Genomic DNA, 14,018 nt, shown 5'->3' on the forward strand with positions numbered 1-14,018 from the left:
GGTGAGGAAAAATCATGTGACTCCTCCAAGCTGGAGGATCATGGCACACACTTAGCTGTGTTAGACTCCAGCTGGTTATTGCTTGGTTTGAATGGAATGACTTGGTTTGAAAGGAATCACTTATTTCATTTTGTTTTCTAACACTGAAAGATATTTGCCCTGATAGATTCAATGAAGAATTTTTTTTATGGATAAATCCCCCCAAAATGTGATTATAGCTGCAACAAAACAATGTGTGTGGAAAAAAGAGCCGGTGATCTTAGGAGCACTGCATAAACTTTATAGACTTACATTGGATGGCTGCTATTTTAAGGTCTAAAGATTTTTCTGCTATATACAAAGTCAAGGGTGAATAGATGTCAGGCAGGTGGGTAAAAAGCTGCAAGCAGAAAATATCAAAATAGGTCACAGCAATATCCATCAACTGAAGTTACCCAATGCTGAATGTGGTAAGTTTGCTGAGGGTGTTAGTTCATGTGCTTTCAAGGATGTAGATCAGATACAAGAAAGAAAACCTTTCATGTGAGGGCAGTGAGGCAATGGAACAGGTTGCCCAGAGAAGCTTGGATGCACCATCTTTGGAGGTATTTGAGGCTGGGTTTGTTGAGACAGTGAGCATTCAGGTGTACTGGAACACATCCTGAAGGGGCTGGAACAAAGTGATCTTCAAGGTCCTCTCCAACCCAAATCATTCAGTGAATATGATTCTATGACTGAGGAACAGTGTCTCACTTCTAAAAATTCAGTATCAAACCCAGTAAAGTTCAAAATTGTGTCTAGGATCTTTCTTAGCATGCAGCAGGTACTTTATTTGTAAAAAAACTTCATTTAACTTAGTTCTGTATATTCCTCTGACAGCTTTTTAGATTTTGTCTCAGACATCCAGACACCCCTCCAGTCTTGGACTTCCTAGAGACTCAGTAAATACCTCAGAAAACAAAACAGTTGGAAAGAAAAAGATGGACCTACCTTTTATTTCAAAATGTCTTTACCTCGTTTATCTTTCTATTACAATCTTCAGGTTCAGAGAAGATGAAAAGACTACATTTTAAAAGGCTGTATAACTATAAATAGGTCTGTCTCCCTTGCTGCTTGTGCTTTGGGGAACCATCTTAGCGTAGGAAGTGTTGCAAAATAAATGTTCATCACTTCCCCCCTGATTCATAGCAAATTTTGTAATTGCCCAACTCAGGATTTCTTATAACGTGAACAAGAAGTTAGCTGGTTAAATTTCCCCTTCTGTTGCACCAGAGTATGGTCGTGTTTGGGTATCCAGAAAGTGCTTAAATTTACAGGTATTTGTCTCTAGCTCTAAACAATACTGAGGAGTGAAAAGCATCTCTCCATACAAACCATCTCTGGGGGATGGAAGATTGGAGTTCTCCATGGAGGGCATCAGGGTGAGGCCTGGCAGTCCCAGCCCACCCCACCTCCAGCCCAGATCAGGGGCAGCTGTGGACCCAGGGCAGCCCCAGCCCTGACCACCAGGCATGTCCTGGGGGACTGGGATGGGCCATGGGCATGAGGGTGGGCCCAGCTTGGCAGGGGCCATGTCCAGGCAGGGCAGGGCTGGGGGAACCTGGAGACCAGCCCTGCTGTGGCACCACTGGGCAGGGGCTGATGGATCCAAGGGGCTGATGTGGGGTCCTGGGCTCTGGGCATGGTGGGGGAAGCTCCAGGGACTGGGCAGGGACAACCAGGTGAGTGGGGGTTCCCAGGGAAATGAGAATATAAACTGTAAATGTTCTTTAAGCAGATGGAAAAAGGGGATTTCAAATCTTGGATATGATATCTTCAGATAAGATATACCACTACTAGAAAGTGTGACATGTGTTTGTCCTCATTTCATTTCTCCTGATGTGAAAACAGCCAAACTACAGACTGCCACTGAAACAGAAAAAAATTGCAGGTAATAAGCATCCAACTACAAACAGCCACTCCAGGCCCTGCTCTTATTACCTTCTTGGGTCACAGTCATGCATTTTCTAAAGAGAGTTATTGCAAAAACTATAAAACATCAAAAGCTCCTTTAAACCCTGAAAGGCTTTGTTTCACAGAAGGCAATGTAATTTGCTTAATATGGAGATTTAAAATCCATGTAAAGTAATTTCATTTCTTCACATTGAAATTGAAGCATCACTAGAAAATATGACATTTTTCAAACATCAAGATATGTCAACATTTTCCTCTTTAAAACATGCAGATCCTTTCTTCTTGGAGTTAAAAACTTGTGTGAAAGAGCAGTCCATGTACTTCTCTAACACTTCCATTTCTTGGCTACTATATATGGCCTTTATATTATATAATATATATAATATATAATATATATAATATATATAAAATTATATATATATATATATATAAATTGCCTTTATCAAAATGCTGAGGTCATTCTAATCCTATAGCTTCTTTATTGACATATGGAATGATTTAACCATATCAGCAGTAGTTCTTATGTATCAGCTATTCACAGATGACTAGGAGGATATAGTTATGTCCAAGAGAGGAAGCCAAAGGTAGCTCAGTGCTGTCTTCCCTAGAGACAAAGAGAGCTTCCTTTCTAGAGACCCAGAAATGCCCAGGCTCATGAGTATTTCTTCTTTCTGGATTCTGGCTAAAGTATGAGATTGGTGACTGATGAGCTAGAAGTGGGCAGTCATTTTCTGGGTTCATTGTCTCATGTTGATTGTAAATATTAGTTATACTGAGTTGTTGCTGAGGCCAGCCAGCACCACCAAGAGGATATCTGACTTGGTTTCTTCTCCTCAACACATGTAGTGTAAAGTGAACAGGTGTAGTGAAGCAAGTCTACTCATCATGTTGGAAACTTTTTAACTGCAAAATTATTTTCTACCACAAAAAAAAAACAAAAAAAAAACAAAAAAAAACCAAAACAAAACCTACCTCACTTCTGCTCACATGCAGTACTAAAAGCATAGAGCAAGGCATGAAAAAAGAATTGATGTTCATGCATTTAATCACATCTGTTAATAACTCGGTGTTAACTAAGGAGATGAACAACTCACTTTGAGCATCCAGAACTTCAGTCATCCACAGAATCAATAATCATGAGAGAATCAAGAGAGCTTTGCCTGGTCTTTTGTGGTTTGAGAGGTAATGATCTAAGGCAATGTTGGCTCTATAAGGACCTATTCATGGACGTTCACTCTCTTCATATGCTAGTAGAGAACAAAAATGTGACAAAGTTTTTCTGAAGCATATCTTAGAGACAAAGGGTGGGAATGACAAGCATGTATATATAGATGGATATTCTACCAAAAAGCAGATTTAGTCAAATAAGCAGGTCATTTTGGTGAGAATCACTATGACTACTCCTATCACTTTATAAAGGTCAACAGATAAAGCAAGTGAAAGCTTGGACATCAGGTCTGAGCCCATGATAGTTGTTCAGAGGTAAAAGCTGCCCATTTTCAGAAGTTTCACTGTACTTCCAGGTTAAATAAATTCCATACATAATCATGCATGTATTTTTTTGAACACTGACTGTACTGTAAAGACAGAAGAAAGGACTTTGGATCACAAAAACTGTAAAACCCCACAGTTTAATGTGTCCTCATCTTTGGAAGAAAGCACTCAATTTTGTGGCAGTAACATACTGCATTTCGTGGAGAAGGGGAGTGACAAGTATCCAAGTAGTAAAATCAGAGCCATAAGAAATGTCATGGAGAGTCAAATGGGACTCTGGAAAATAAAGGAAGTCAGAATTTTTGTTTGCCTGCTTTTCCATGCTCCCACTCTGAAGATCCCTTGAGCCTGCAGAGAAAGCAAGCAGGGAAGCATTGTGTTTTTGTGTGCTCTCTCAGATTATGTATCTCTGAAACACAGTGAGGAAGAGTGGAGTTTGAGGTTTTGATTTGGCTACTTTGTCTTTAAACTGGAATTACTGCAGCAGAACAATCCAAACAGCCCAGAAGGACAGTGGCGTTTTTGCAGAAAAGGGAACTGTTCTACCCAGGGGATTTCTTTTCTTGTCTATATTTAAGCAAACTCCTTAGCTAAGGCTTTCAAAAGTGCAAACAAATTAAACAAATTTTAAAAATTTCCAAGCAAAAAGGGTGCTACTAAGGGTGCTACCAAAGTCTGTCACCTTTCAGAGACCAGACAACTTGAGTGGCCTTGATATCACCCAGGAGTTGAAAGCAAAATGAGAAGAAGAGAAAGAGGAAAAAGAATAAAGGAGAGAAGAAAAATGTGGGCAGAGACACTAGGGCTGTTTACAGACTTTTGGCTCGACAGGGAGTGAAGTCATTGCAGAAACAGTATCAAACCAAACATTTCTTAGAACTCAGATAAACTTGAAGAATAATTTATTGCTCCAACAAAACCAGGAGTGTTCACAAGAGCTGCCTGGTGTTTTGCTGTACTGGTGTGTTGCAGCTTTTGCATATGTCACAGCAATACAAATGGTAGACAAGACCTTTAATTTTTTCCTTGCATCAAGAACTTTCTAGTTTTTAGCACAGAACAGAGGAATAGCCATAGGAGACCAGAATAAAGGACTTGTTCCTGTGTGAGCATCCAAGGAACTTAGTTAAAAGATTCTAAAGCCTGACCATCCTTTCCCACTGATTTTGGGGTCTTTGCCCAGGGATGGGAAAGTGATACCTTAGTCCCACACCTACTACCACCTCCACTGTTTCATGGATATGGTTTATGGTTTTCTTATTAGTGTGCTGGTCGTGAACAAGTTTTCTTAATGACTTTTCCATCTCAGCAGCTCTCACAGTGAAAGCAGTGGGGATGTAAGGGGTGCACCTATGGCCATGATCAATTCTGTGTGAAGCAAGATGGAGAGGATCCAGTAGACTGTATCTGTTTAATTGTCCTTAGATTACAGTGAGTGTTTGCTTTAGTTTTCCCATTTAATGCAATGCTTTTATCTTTTGGCAATTTGTCTTAAGGATCCTAAGTAGAAGGATCCTTTTCTGGTTCTGTTTTAAAAGGACATTAAAAATATTTTTTTATTTAAAGCTCCTTTAGAAACATAGAACCATCGAAAAATTTAGTTCCAAAGATCGTCTCTTGAGAGTAACCCGGTCTAGTGGAATTTTATCACTGAAAGGACTTTATTTTCCATTCTAGGATTTCAGCTACTTGAGATGACTTTAACCGTCTTGAGACTTGATGGAATTATAGAATCACAGAATACCCTGAGTTGGAAATGACCCACAAAAATCATTGAGTTCAACTCTTGGCACTGCTCAGGACTGCCCCAAGAGTCACACCATGTGCCTGATAGTGTTGTCCAAATGCTTCTTTGAACTCTGTCAGGCTGCTGCTGTGACCACTGCCCTGGGGAACTGTTCCAGTGCCCAAACACCCTCTGGGTGAGGAACATTTTCCTGATACCCAACATAAGCCTCTCCCAACACAGCTTCCATCCATTCCCTGGGTGCTGTCACTGGTCACCAGAGAGAATAGATCAGTACCCATCCTTCTGCTTTCCCTCACAAGGAAGCTGTGACTGCAATGAGGTCTCCCCTCAGTCTCCTGCAGGCTGAGCAGAACAAATGACCTCAGCCACTTCTCATACAGCTTCTCCTTAAGGCCCTTCACCATCTTTGCAGCCCTTCTTTGGACCCTCTCTAATGGCTTTTTATCTTTATTTTGTTGTGGCACCCAAAACTGCCCCCAGCACTTGAGGTGAGGCTGCCCCAGTGCAGAGCAGAGCAGGACAATCCCCTCCCTTACCTGGCTGGCCACACTGTGCCTGATGTAGCCCAGGACAAGGTTGGCCCTCCTGGCTGCCAGGGCAGGACTGACTCATATTCAATTTCGTGCAAAATGGAAAGTCAAAATATGTGATTAGCACCCAAATTGAGGGTTTTCTCTCTTACCTCCTTATTAGCTGAAGGATTCAGGCTGTCATGCTTCTGTTTCATCCAGGTGTTATAAAAACACACAACTTTCCTGTACCACAATTAGCAAGTGACAAGCTTCTGCTGGAGACTTCGAATGCTCGATTTCCAACATTTCCCACTCAGTACATATACATATGAACATCTGCTACCTGTTAGCAATCATATATTCAGTAATTTTTTCATCTAACACAGATAGGAAGGGATGAAAAACGGGAGGCAACAAATATACTTATGGGAAGATTGTATCCAGAACTCTTTAACAGTACTCCTTTTTATGAGCAAGTAATCTTAAGAGGTTTGTTCTTGGCTTCATACAGCGAGCTTTCACACAGATGTCAAATTTCATTCCTGATCACAATCTCAGTATGGCTGTACCTTTTTTGAGACACTGAACCAATGGAGATCCTGAATAAAACCCTTAAGTTTAGTTGTTCTTAATTATTCTTTTGCATGTTGTTGAAAAACAGTAAAATAGCTTCCAAAGCAATACTGACATATTTTTTCCTGAAATACTGTAGTATTCATCATAATAAAAACCAGAAACTTTACTGTTCATAGAAAATGCAACCAAATACAAGGAGGCTTTTAGAGATAAGATCTTGGGGAATTGTCCTTATGGCCAATGCTCTTCTCCCTGCTTCCAGGAGTGAGAGAATATGAAAAACCTCTTGAATTTTGCCAATAAGGTATATATGCTTGAAAAAAATCAAGTCGCTCATTTCACTTGCATTCCAACACTTCTTCAATATTTGTTATTTCTTCAGTTCCTTGTTTTTTTAATAGATTCATAAATTCTGGCTATTAAAGGAAGAATATAATATTTTGTTAGTTTTTCATGCATGAGATTTGTCACAAGATTTATGAATCTCCTGTCATTAAAATTTGTTATTTATTGTATAAAACCTGTAGCAGGTTTTATACAATAAAATTAGAAGACCAAGGTACACATGTCTGGATGATCCCTCCATATAGTTCCCAAAGAGGAGCAAAGACTTTTCAACTAAAAAGCTGGAAAATTATCTTTTAAAATATAGAAAAGTTAACATGATGAAGGAAGAGAAAATAAAAGTGTTTATAAAGGCTCAGCAGTAATTCAGCATATCACTGCAGACAAATTTTTTCTTCCAGACCTGCCTGCAGCCAACCTAAAGACTTTGCAAATTGCAGCAAACTGCAACACGCTCTCTAGAAGGCCAGTTCCTGCAGTGTTTGTCTGTTTGTTGCTTCTCACAAGTCAATTCCAGCGTTCCACATAAGTTAGCACCTCTCAACATTCTGCTCTACTTTCTTGCTTACCATACCCTAGAAACTTTTACCTCCTTTAGCATCATTGCCAAGTACTAGCATGGCAAAACTAATGAAGATTTCTTTGTCCCTTCTCTCCCTGCCTGCTGCTGCAGTATTATTGTGCTGAGAAACTTATGCTCAGCATTGTTTTAGTGATAGCATATGGCTTATAGGGACAGCAGGGTGAAACTGCATTTTCCCCAATGCTCCAGGTAGACAGATGACAATTATTTCGTAATGGAAAAGGTAAAGCAGACAAGTTATTAGTGTGTGGACTTTCTTTGTCCATATCCCAAGAGCAATAAAGAGAAAGAAAGTTTATTCTTGCTTGCGTGCATCTTTCTGACAGTTAGGTCATACCCTTGACACTAAATTTTTAAATTTCAGGCAAATGGAAAGAAAGCATACCTGGAAGTCCATTGGAGAGGGCTCACGGAATGGGTCTCTTGGCTGTGGTACTGTAGCAGATGTTTTTTTGAAATAAACCCTTCTACAGTGACAAAAAGGTTTGGTAAAGAAAAGGCTTAGTTTGCAAACACATGAACACATACTATTTAATCATGCTCCTGAGGTACTATTTTATTTCTCTAAGAAATAAATAGTATTCTTCTAATTCAAAAGTAGCTAAAAATTACATAGGCTGAATACAATATTATAATTATTTGTTCAGAATTTGGATGACAATAATTTATTTTCTGACTTCCTAAGGCCTCATAGGAAAGTAGTTTTTTAAGTATGTGAAAAGGAAATGTTGTCAAAACATGAAAAAAATTTCATGTACCACCCCTCTACATTGCAGGGTCTGATGGTAGGAAGGAGGTACTGATATAAGGCCTTGGCCCAGTATTGGAAAGCATTGTTGTACATTAATCAAGTGGTTAAGAAAGTTGGGAATCAGAAGTATAGAGCATACTTGAGGAACATCCAGCAGATGATTCCTAGTATAGCTCACTGTTGATTTTCTCCCTTCCTTGTCTCCTTTAAAAAGAAGCCAGAAATTTTCTGTTGGAGGAAGAAGTATTATTTTAACTATAAAATAAAAATTTTGCACAAGAATAAGACTTACACTGTCATGCAAAGGAAAAATGTGAGACCTGCTGCCAGGCTTGGTATCAGAAACATCATATATGATGAGGTAGACGTAAGTTGTTGTGTTCCTGAAAACCAAGCAATCATCAAAGTGTTGGTTAGCATCGCAGGACACAAATGACTGCACAGCTGTGTGCAATCTGCTTTGCATCAGGGTGTCAAACACTCTATGAAGGGATGACTTCTTTAGCTCCGACCTCATTGCCCTGTAGCATGCAAAGGAGTAGAATGGCTGAACAGTACATGGAGTGTCCACAGTAACTGGAAACCAGAGGAACTGAGTCCTACAGAGTATTTAAATATCCAAGGTGGCAGAGAGCAATAGCAGGAAAAGGAGATCATAAAGTCAGGAGCAGAGATGGAACAAGTAAAACAGCTGGCAACAGACTTCAAAAAGGTCTGCTTCATTCACTATCCCTGTGCAAGAAGCACTGCCTCCCAAGAATGATTGGAGAACCCCCCAATAGTAAGCAACATGGCAATTCTTCAACTGGCTTTGTCCTACCAAATTAATGTGCAATTATCAATGTGTTTCCATCTGTAAGCATGAAGTAAAAATAAGGCAGACAGGTAACAACTGAACAAGGTCAAGAAAAGGATTTTTATTCTTACCAAACTCCACAGGTGTACTCCACTCTCCCCAGTTTGAGCTTACTCTACAAAAGCCTGCATCTGTTGCTCTGATTTTGACGCTGTACCTTTTTTCTGAGCTGAAGCTTTCATATAGGTAGGAGTCATTTTCAATAATTGCTGTCTAAATGCAAAATAAGTAGAATGAGATTTTTTGCATTATTTTTATATTATTATGACACAATTTTAAATTCTACATTTGTATAATGCTTCTGTGAACCGACTAGAATGAAATAATAAGTAGAAAAATATCCCTTAGTAAGTTAGATTGTTTCATCTTAGTTCCCCTTGTTTGAATATTTTTGTTATTGGGTAATACGAAGATGAAATTTGCTGTATGTTTCCTTGGCTCCTTAGACTCTGCTAAGCAATGAGACTTTAGGGATAAAAATTCTTTTACGATCTGGCAGTGGGTATTTTCAAAATTGAAGTAGAGTTTGATAGCCAGATTATATTTTTTTCTGCCATCTTTATATTGGCCTAATCTTTGAGGTAATATTTTCTTGCCTTTTACATCTCAATTATTTCCAGAAAGTATTATAAAAGAAAAAATCCCCACATTTTTTGTGTTACACAAAATCATGATCCATTTTTACATATATATGAATCTGTTAGGAAGTAAAAAAGAATGTAAAATGGAAGATTTTTGCGAAGTAATGTCAAAGTTCACATGTGCAGGTGTTTTTGTATCAAGTTTTATAAACAACAGTTTAAAACTTCAGATTTAGAAAACTTATCAAATATAAGCATGCGCAGTACATTGAAACAGGTAGTGTGAAACCAAACCAATTTGGTTGGGGGATGCTCTGATACAGAAGAAATTTCAATATCTTAGATTAATGCAGACTTACTATTTTAGATGCAGTTTTGGTGTTTTTCTCAGCATCAGCCTAGCAACAAGAGAAAAGTAATTTTTAAGATTATTCTTTTGTTACTATATAATAAAGGGTCTTCTCTCATGGATGTTTGATTTTCAGAAAGAAAAAATGTATGTAATATTTTAAGTGCCTTCTTTTAAAGAAGGCATTTAAACTGTGAAATTTAGGCTGTTCCTCCACTAAATGGTTTTTCCTCTCCACTGATGCTCTGAAATATTGCACCATTTCAATATGATTGCAGAATTGAGCATCAAAGCACTAAACAAAAGGAAAAAAGGCTCAGGTTGACAAAATGTTTACATTTTAATTGTTAAAACAAAGGATATAAAATTTACAAATCAACTCAAATGGTGTTTTTTCCATTTTTTTTTGCCTGTGTATATTTTGCATTCCTAAACATTTAATTTAGCTAAGTTATGTCTCCTTTCTTTTTTTTTTTAATTTTTTACTGTTGAAACACAATAAGCTCACAAATATTTTGAACTTTATTTTTGAAGGATGCAATATTACTTTCTATATTCATTCAAGCTTTCAAAAGGAGGGGATGAGAACAAGGTTGTATGGTATTAGGTGTGGAAATAGAGACAAACAAAATGCTGTTAAATGTCACAATTATTCTTACCTTGTTTTCTATGACAATTTCATATTTGAAACAACTCATGTTTTCCACATGACTTGTGCGAGGTGGCTGCCACCAAATACTACATCTACGAGAAGCTTCTGTACAGTTCACTGTGACATTTAATGGAGGGGTGAGTTTTTCTACAATAATATAACCAGAAATACTGTTGATTAGTAATAGCTCTCTTCACTCTGTCATTTTAAAAATATAGGTAGATGTTCAAGCAACTGATCTAAAAAGATGCAACTTTAGCAGAATTTCTATATTGTCCCCATATTCTTAAGCAGGACTCCTGATTTAACATTTCAATTGAGGTCTGGAGCACCAGCTGAAACAGTAAGGAAAACTAAAAACACAAGCCATTTATTACATTTTACTGAATTCAGCATATGATTTCAGAAGGTTTAGTTTTATTTCTTGGGTTTAAGGGCTTTTTTTAAATACTATATTCAAATTAAACAGATTTTTTTAAATTAACATTCTTCCATTAAAAAATGGGAGTTTTGCTCACAGCATTAAGGTAACTGTTTCTTTTCACTATGTGGATGAACAGCATTATGAGATAATAAGACCAACATCTAGACAGTCCCCCTCAGGGATCCTTAGCTAGTTCATTCTAAAAGACGACACCTTTCTCTCAGAATAAGTATTTGATAGAAATGTTCAAAATTTTCTGACCTATGATTCCAGATTTTTTCTGTATTTGTTAGTTTTTGTCCATTCTTATACTCTAGGGTTGAGAAAAAGTGAAAAAACCTCAAAACTATTATGGGGAGAACTATTTTTTAAATGTATGCTTTTTCCCAGAGATGAATTCTTAATTCTTTTAACATATAACTGGAAATTAAATTTAAAAAATGCTTACCAATTTCGTATAGCATTAGTCTCTTCTCAAATGACTGGATGCTTTGTCCGCTTCTGGACCCATTTACCAGGAAATAAGGAATGTTATTTTTTATTGTCACGTTTTGAAATCGACATCCTATGTGCCTTCCACAGGTATCTTTGATGTAATTTTGGCATTCTGTGACATTTTCATTCCTTTACATGAAATATTGAATCAATAAAACATTTACAATGTCACATGTCCAACCACAAATCAAAATTCCCAATATTCAAGCAGACCTACTTACTTCAAGGGCCCCCAGTACAGGAAATACTGGGTGTCTTCTGTAGCAGTCCTGCCCACATGCCAGGTGCAATTCATGAAGGAAACATTAAAAATGACACAGGCAAAGTCTGAAATGGCTGTTCCATTCATGCCTGCAAACACAGAAAGAATACCCCATGTCCACTCAGCAGAAAGACTGAATAACTCCTCAAATAACACAGACAGATCTTTGCATGCTCGTTTAGCAATTTTTTAGCTACCTGCTTGGCAAATCTGACTATACACAGTTTTGGTCTTGTAGTTTTGTCCTTACTTGAAGATGGCAATGATTTTATTTCTGTTGAGCCATAAGGATTATCTGTCATAGTTCCAGAAGCCATAGATGTGACTGGAATTTAACTGAGTCTTTAATCAACTCAAACAATGGGATTTAGTGGAAGTTAATAACAGAGACAGTCACCATGGTGTCCTTTGTTTAGACCCCCAGTTAAGCGAGGCCCAGTCTACAATGGAATGCAAATTCTACAACCATGAGCAGGGTGGCAAAATTCTCTCTGCTGCGCTTGTATTAAGTACTCTGACCCTTGGTTACAAAGCACTAAAAATTTAAATAAGATGTCCACCACTTTCTTCTGGGTGACAGCTGGCTGGTTACAATCTAACTCTGAGACTGTTTCCTGAAGATAATCCCTGCAGAATTGTTGCATGTTCGAAGAGAGAATGATGTATTTTTCAATTAGGAATTGAAACTGGCTATTAATCTCTTCCAGTACCTTGGATTCAAGGATAGGGAGAAGCTTATTAGCACTGAACGTGACAGAAACAGGTCTGAATATCTGTATAATTAGTGTAAAATCAAGACAAAGCTGAAGCAGAAGTTTTCACCTTGCTTAAGTTAAGTTACAATCTGAATTAATTCCTTGTGTGTTTCTCCCCCACCAAAAGGTGAGATCTCCAACAGGAAATGATGAACATTCAGTACCTCAACAGCTATCATTGTGTATTGAAGGATTGGTCCACAGCTTTCCAAGACTAATCCAACCACTGTTAATTGAGTTTAAGCACCACACACACAACATTTGCATTTACTTCTCTAGTTAGCCCTAAAACTCCACATCTGATTCTTACATCTTTGGAAATGAAGAGAAATTTTTAAAGATATGAAAAAGTTGTCAAAGTACTACTGGATTTCTGGAAATATTTCTCTCTTCCAAGAGAAATCTTGAAACTTTTTCAAGAGCTTTGTTCAGCAGCATTTTTATTTCAATGGCAGTGTTGGCCTAAGCATGCCCTGTCCTTTCCCATCCTTCATCGATCCTGCCTGATTCCATCCTGCCCCCCTGGCTGGGCTAATGCCACTTCTTGTGGGGCCCTGTAGTGAGTAGGTTTGAACAACTGATCATCATTACAACTAATGCAGTTTATTTCTTTTTGGTTTTTTTTTTTATCTTCTATCAGAAATAGTGGAACAAGCTCATCTGAGATGAGAGTGTGGGCTAGCAACTAAGAGAAAAGCTGTCTAAGCTATTTCCATATCTGTAATAAATACTGACCCATACTTAGTCACTAGAGGTATCAAAGCTCTCAGCAGGGAGCTGTTTACATCCAATTTATGTGTAAGTTTATATATATTTAACAAACTACTTTTGAGAGTCCAGTCATTACCGTACTTGATGAGGTGATGGAGAGTTTGGATCAGTTCTCTACTACAGATTCAGTTTATGACCCTGGGCCAACCAAGTCTGTGCACTTCACTCCCTCATTTAAAAAACTAATAGAGAAATTTTCTTCCCATGAAGAAATGGCTGAGTAAATGCAGCAGTCTGAAGTATGATCACAGGTGCCGTGCAAGGGTCTTAGCGAGATGGGCTTCCTCAAGCCTTTAGCAATGCTGTAAATCTAAAGAAAAAAAGGGTTATTCTGATTTTAAATCAGTTCACAACCTGGCTCTTGTGAGGGCCAACAAGCAGTTGAAGTGCTCAATGACAAAGGAAATATTCAGGCATATGCTGTGAATACATATGAGTCTCTCCATACCCATTGCTGACTGGACATTTTTTCCAAGGTTTTAGGGCTTTTTTTTTTCATTTTTTATTTATTCATATTTCTGTGGTTATGCCAAAGAGAATCTAGCAAAGTATATAAACACCACTACCCTTTCTGTAAGGTTTTTTTTTGAGCCTACTGTATTCATCCAACACTGTCAGCCATTACCTTTTTGTTTTTAGCAACATCTGGAATAGAGCTAAACCTTCATGAGAATTTTTACCCACATTATTTCAGAGACACTGATATTTTTCTGCCTCCAGTTTATACTGAGGACTAGCTAAATTTTTCTAGTGTCTTTTTGCTTAACCACACCTGTTTGAAACGCCCCATATTTGTCATTTGCATATGTTTATTTCCTTAAAAAACGGTAGGACCATATTCTTATTAGTCTTTTCTGTGAGCTGTGATGCAAAAACCATTTTAGTTTCTTTATATTGTACTCATCTTTCTGAACTGCCTCCTATATTATA

General features: G+C 37.9%; 1 protein-coding gene across 1 annotated transcript; it reads right to left on the reverse strand.

Annotated features, from left to right (window-relative positions):
* Nucleotides 1-6,491: 6,491 nt before the first annotated feature.
* Nucleotides 6,492-11,654, reverse strand: LOC136571226 (granulocyte-macrophage colony-stimulating factor receptor subunit alpha-like). The gene is made up of 8 exons (XM_066571563.1): nucleotides 11,522-11,654; nucleotides 11,254-11,429; nucleotides 10,389-10,528; nucleotides 9,740-9,778; nucleotides 8,871-9,012; nucleotides 8,236-8,326; nucleotides 7,578-7,659; nucleotides 6,492-6,680 (listed from the first exon to the last, which is right to left on the reverse strand). The coding sequence occupies exons 1-8, from the start codon at nucleotides 11,647-11,649 to the stop codon at nucleotides 6,603-6,605; spliced, it is 876 nt and encodes a 291-aa protein (XP_066427660.1). The 5' UTR covers nucleotides 11,650-11,654; the 3' UTR covers nucleotides 6,492-6,602.
* Nucleotides 11,655-14,018: the final 2,364 nt, after the last annotated feature.

The sequence above is a fragment of the Molothrus aeneus genome, chromosome 2, assembly GCF_037042795.1.
Source record: "Molothrus aeneus isolate 106 chromosome 2, BPBGC_Maene_1.0, whole genome shotgun sequence".
Taxonomy (NCBI): domain Eukaryota; kingdom Metazoa; phylum Chordata; class Aves; order Passeriformes; family Icteridae; genus Molothrus; species Molothrus aeneus.

Bases quoted from the DNA above. Each gene is read 5' to 3' on its own strand.
- LOC136571226 (XM_066571563.1), bottom strand. From the start codon at position 11,649: ATGAATGGAACAGCCATTTCAGACTTTGCCTGTGTCATTTTTAATGTT. The intron at 11,430-11,521 runs GTAAGTAGGTCT...TTTCATGTAAAG, and splicing joins CTGTACTGGGGGCCCTTGAA to GAATGAAAATGTCACAGAAT. The intron at 8,327-8,870 runs GTAAGAATAAAA...CTTGGTTTTCAG, and splicing joins GAGTACACCTGTGGAGTTTG to GAACACAACAACTTACGTCT.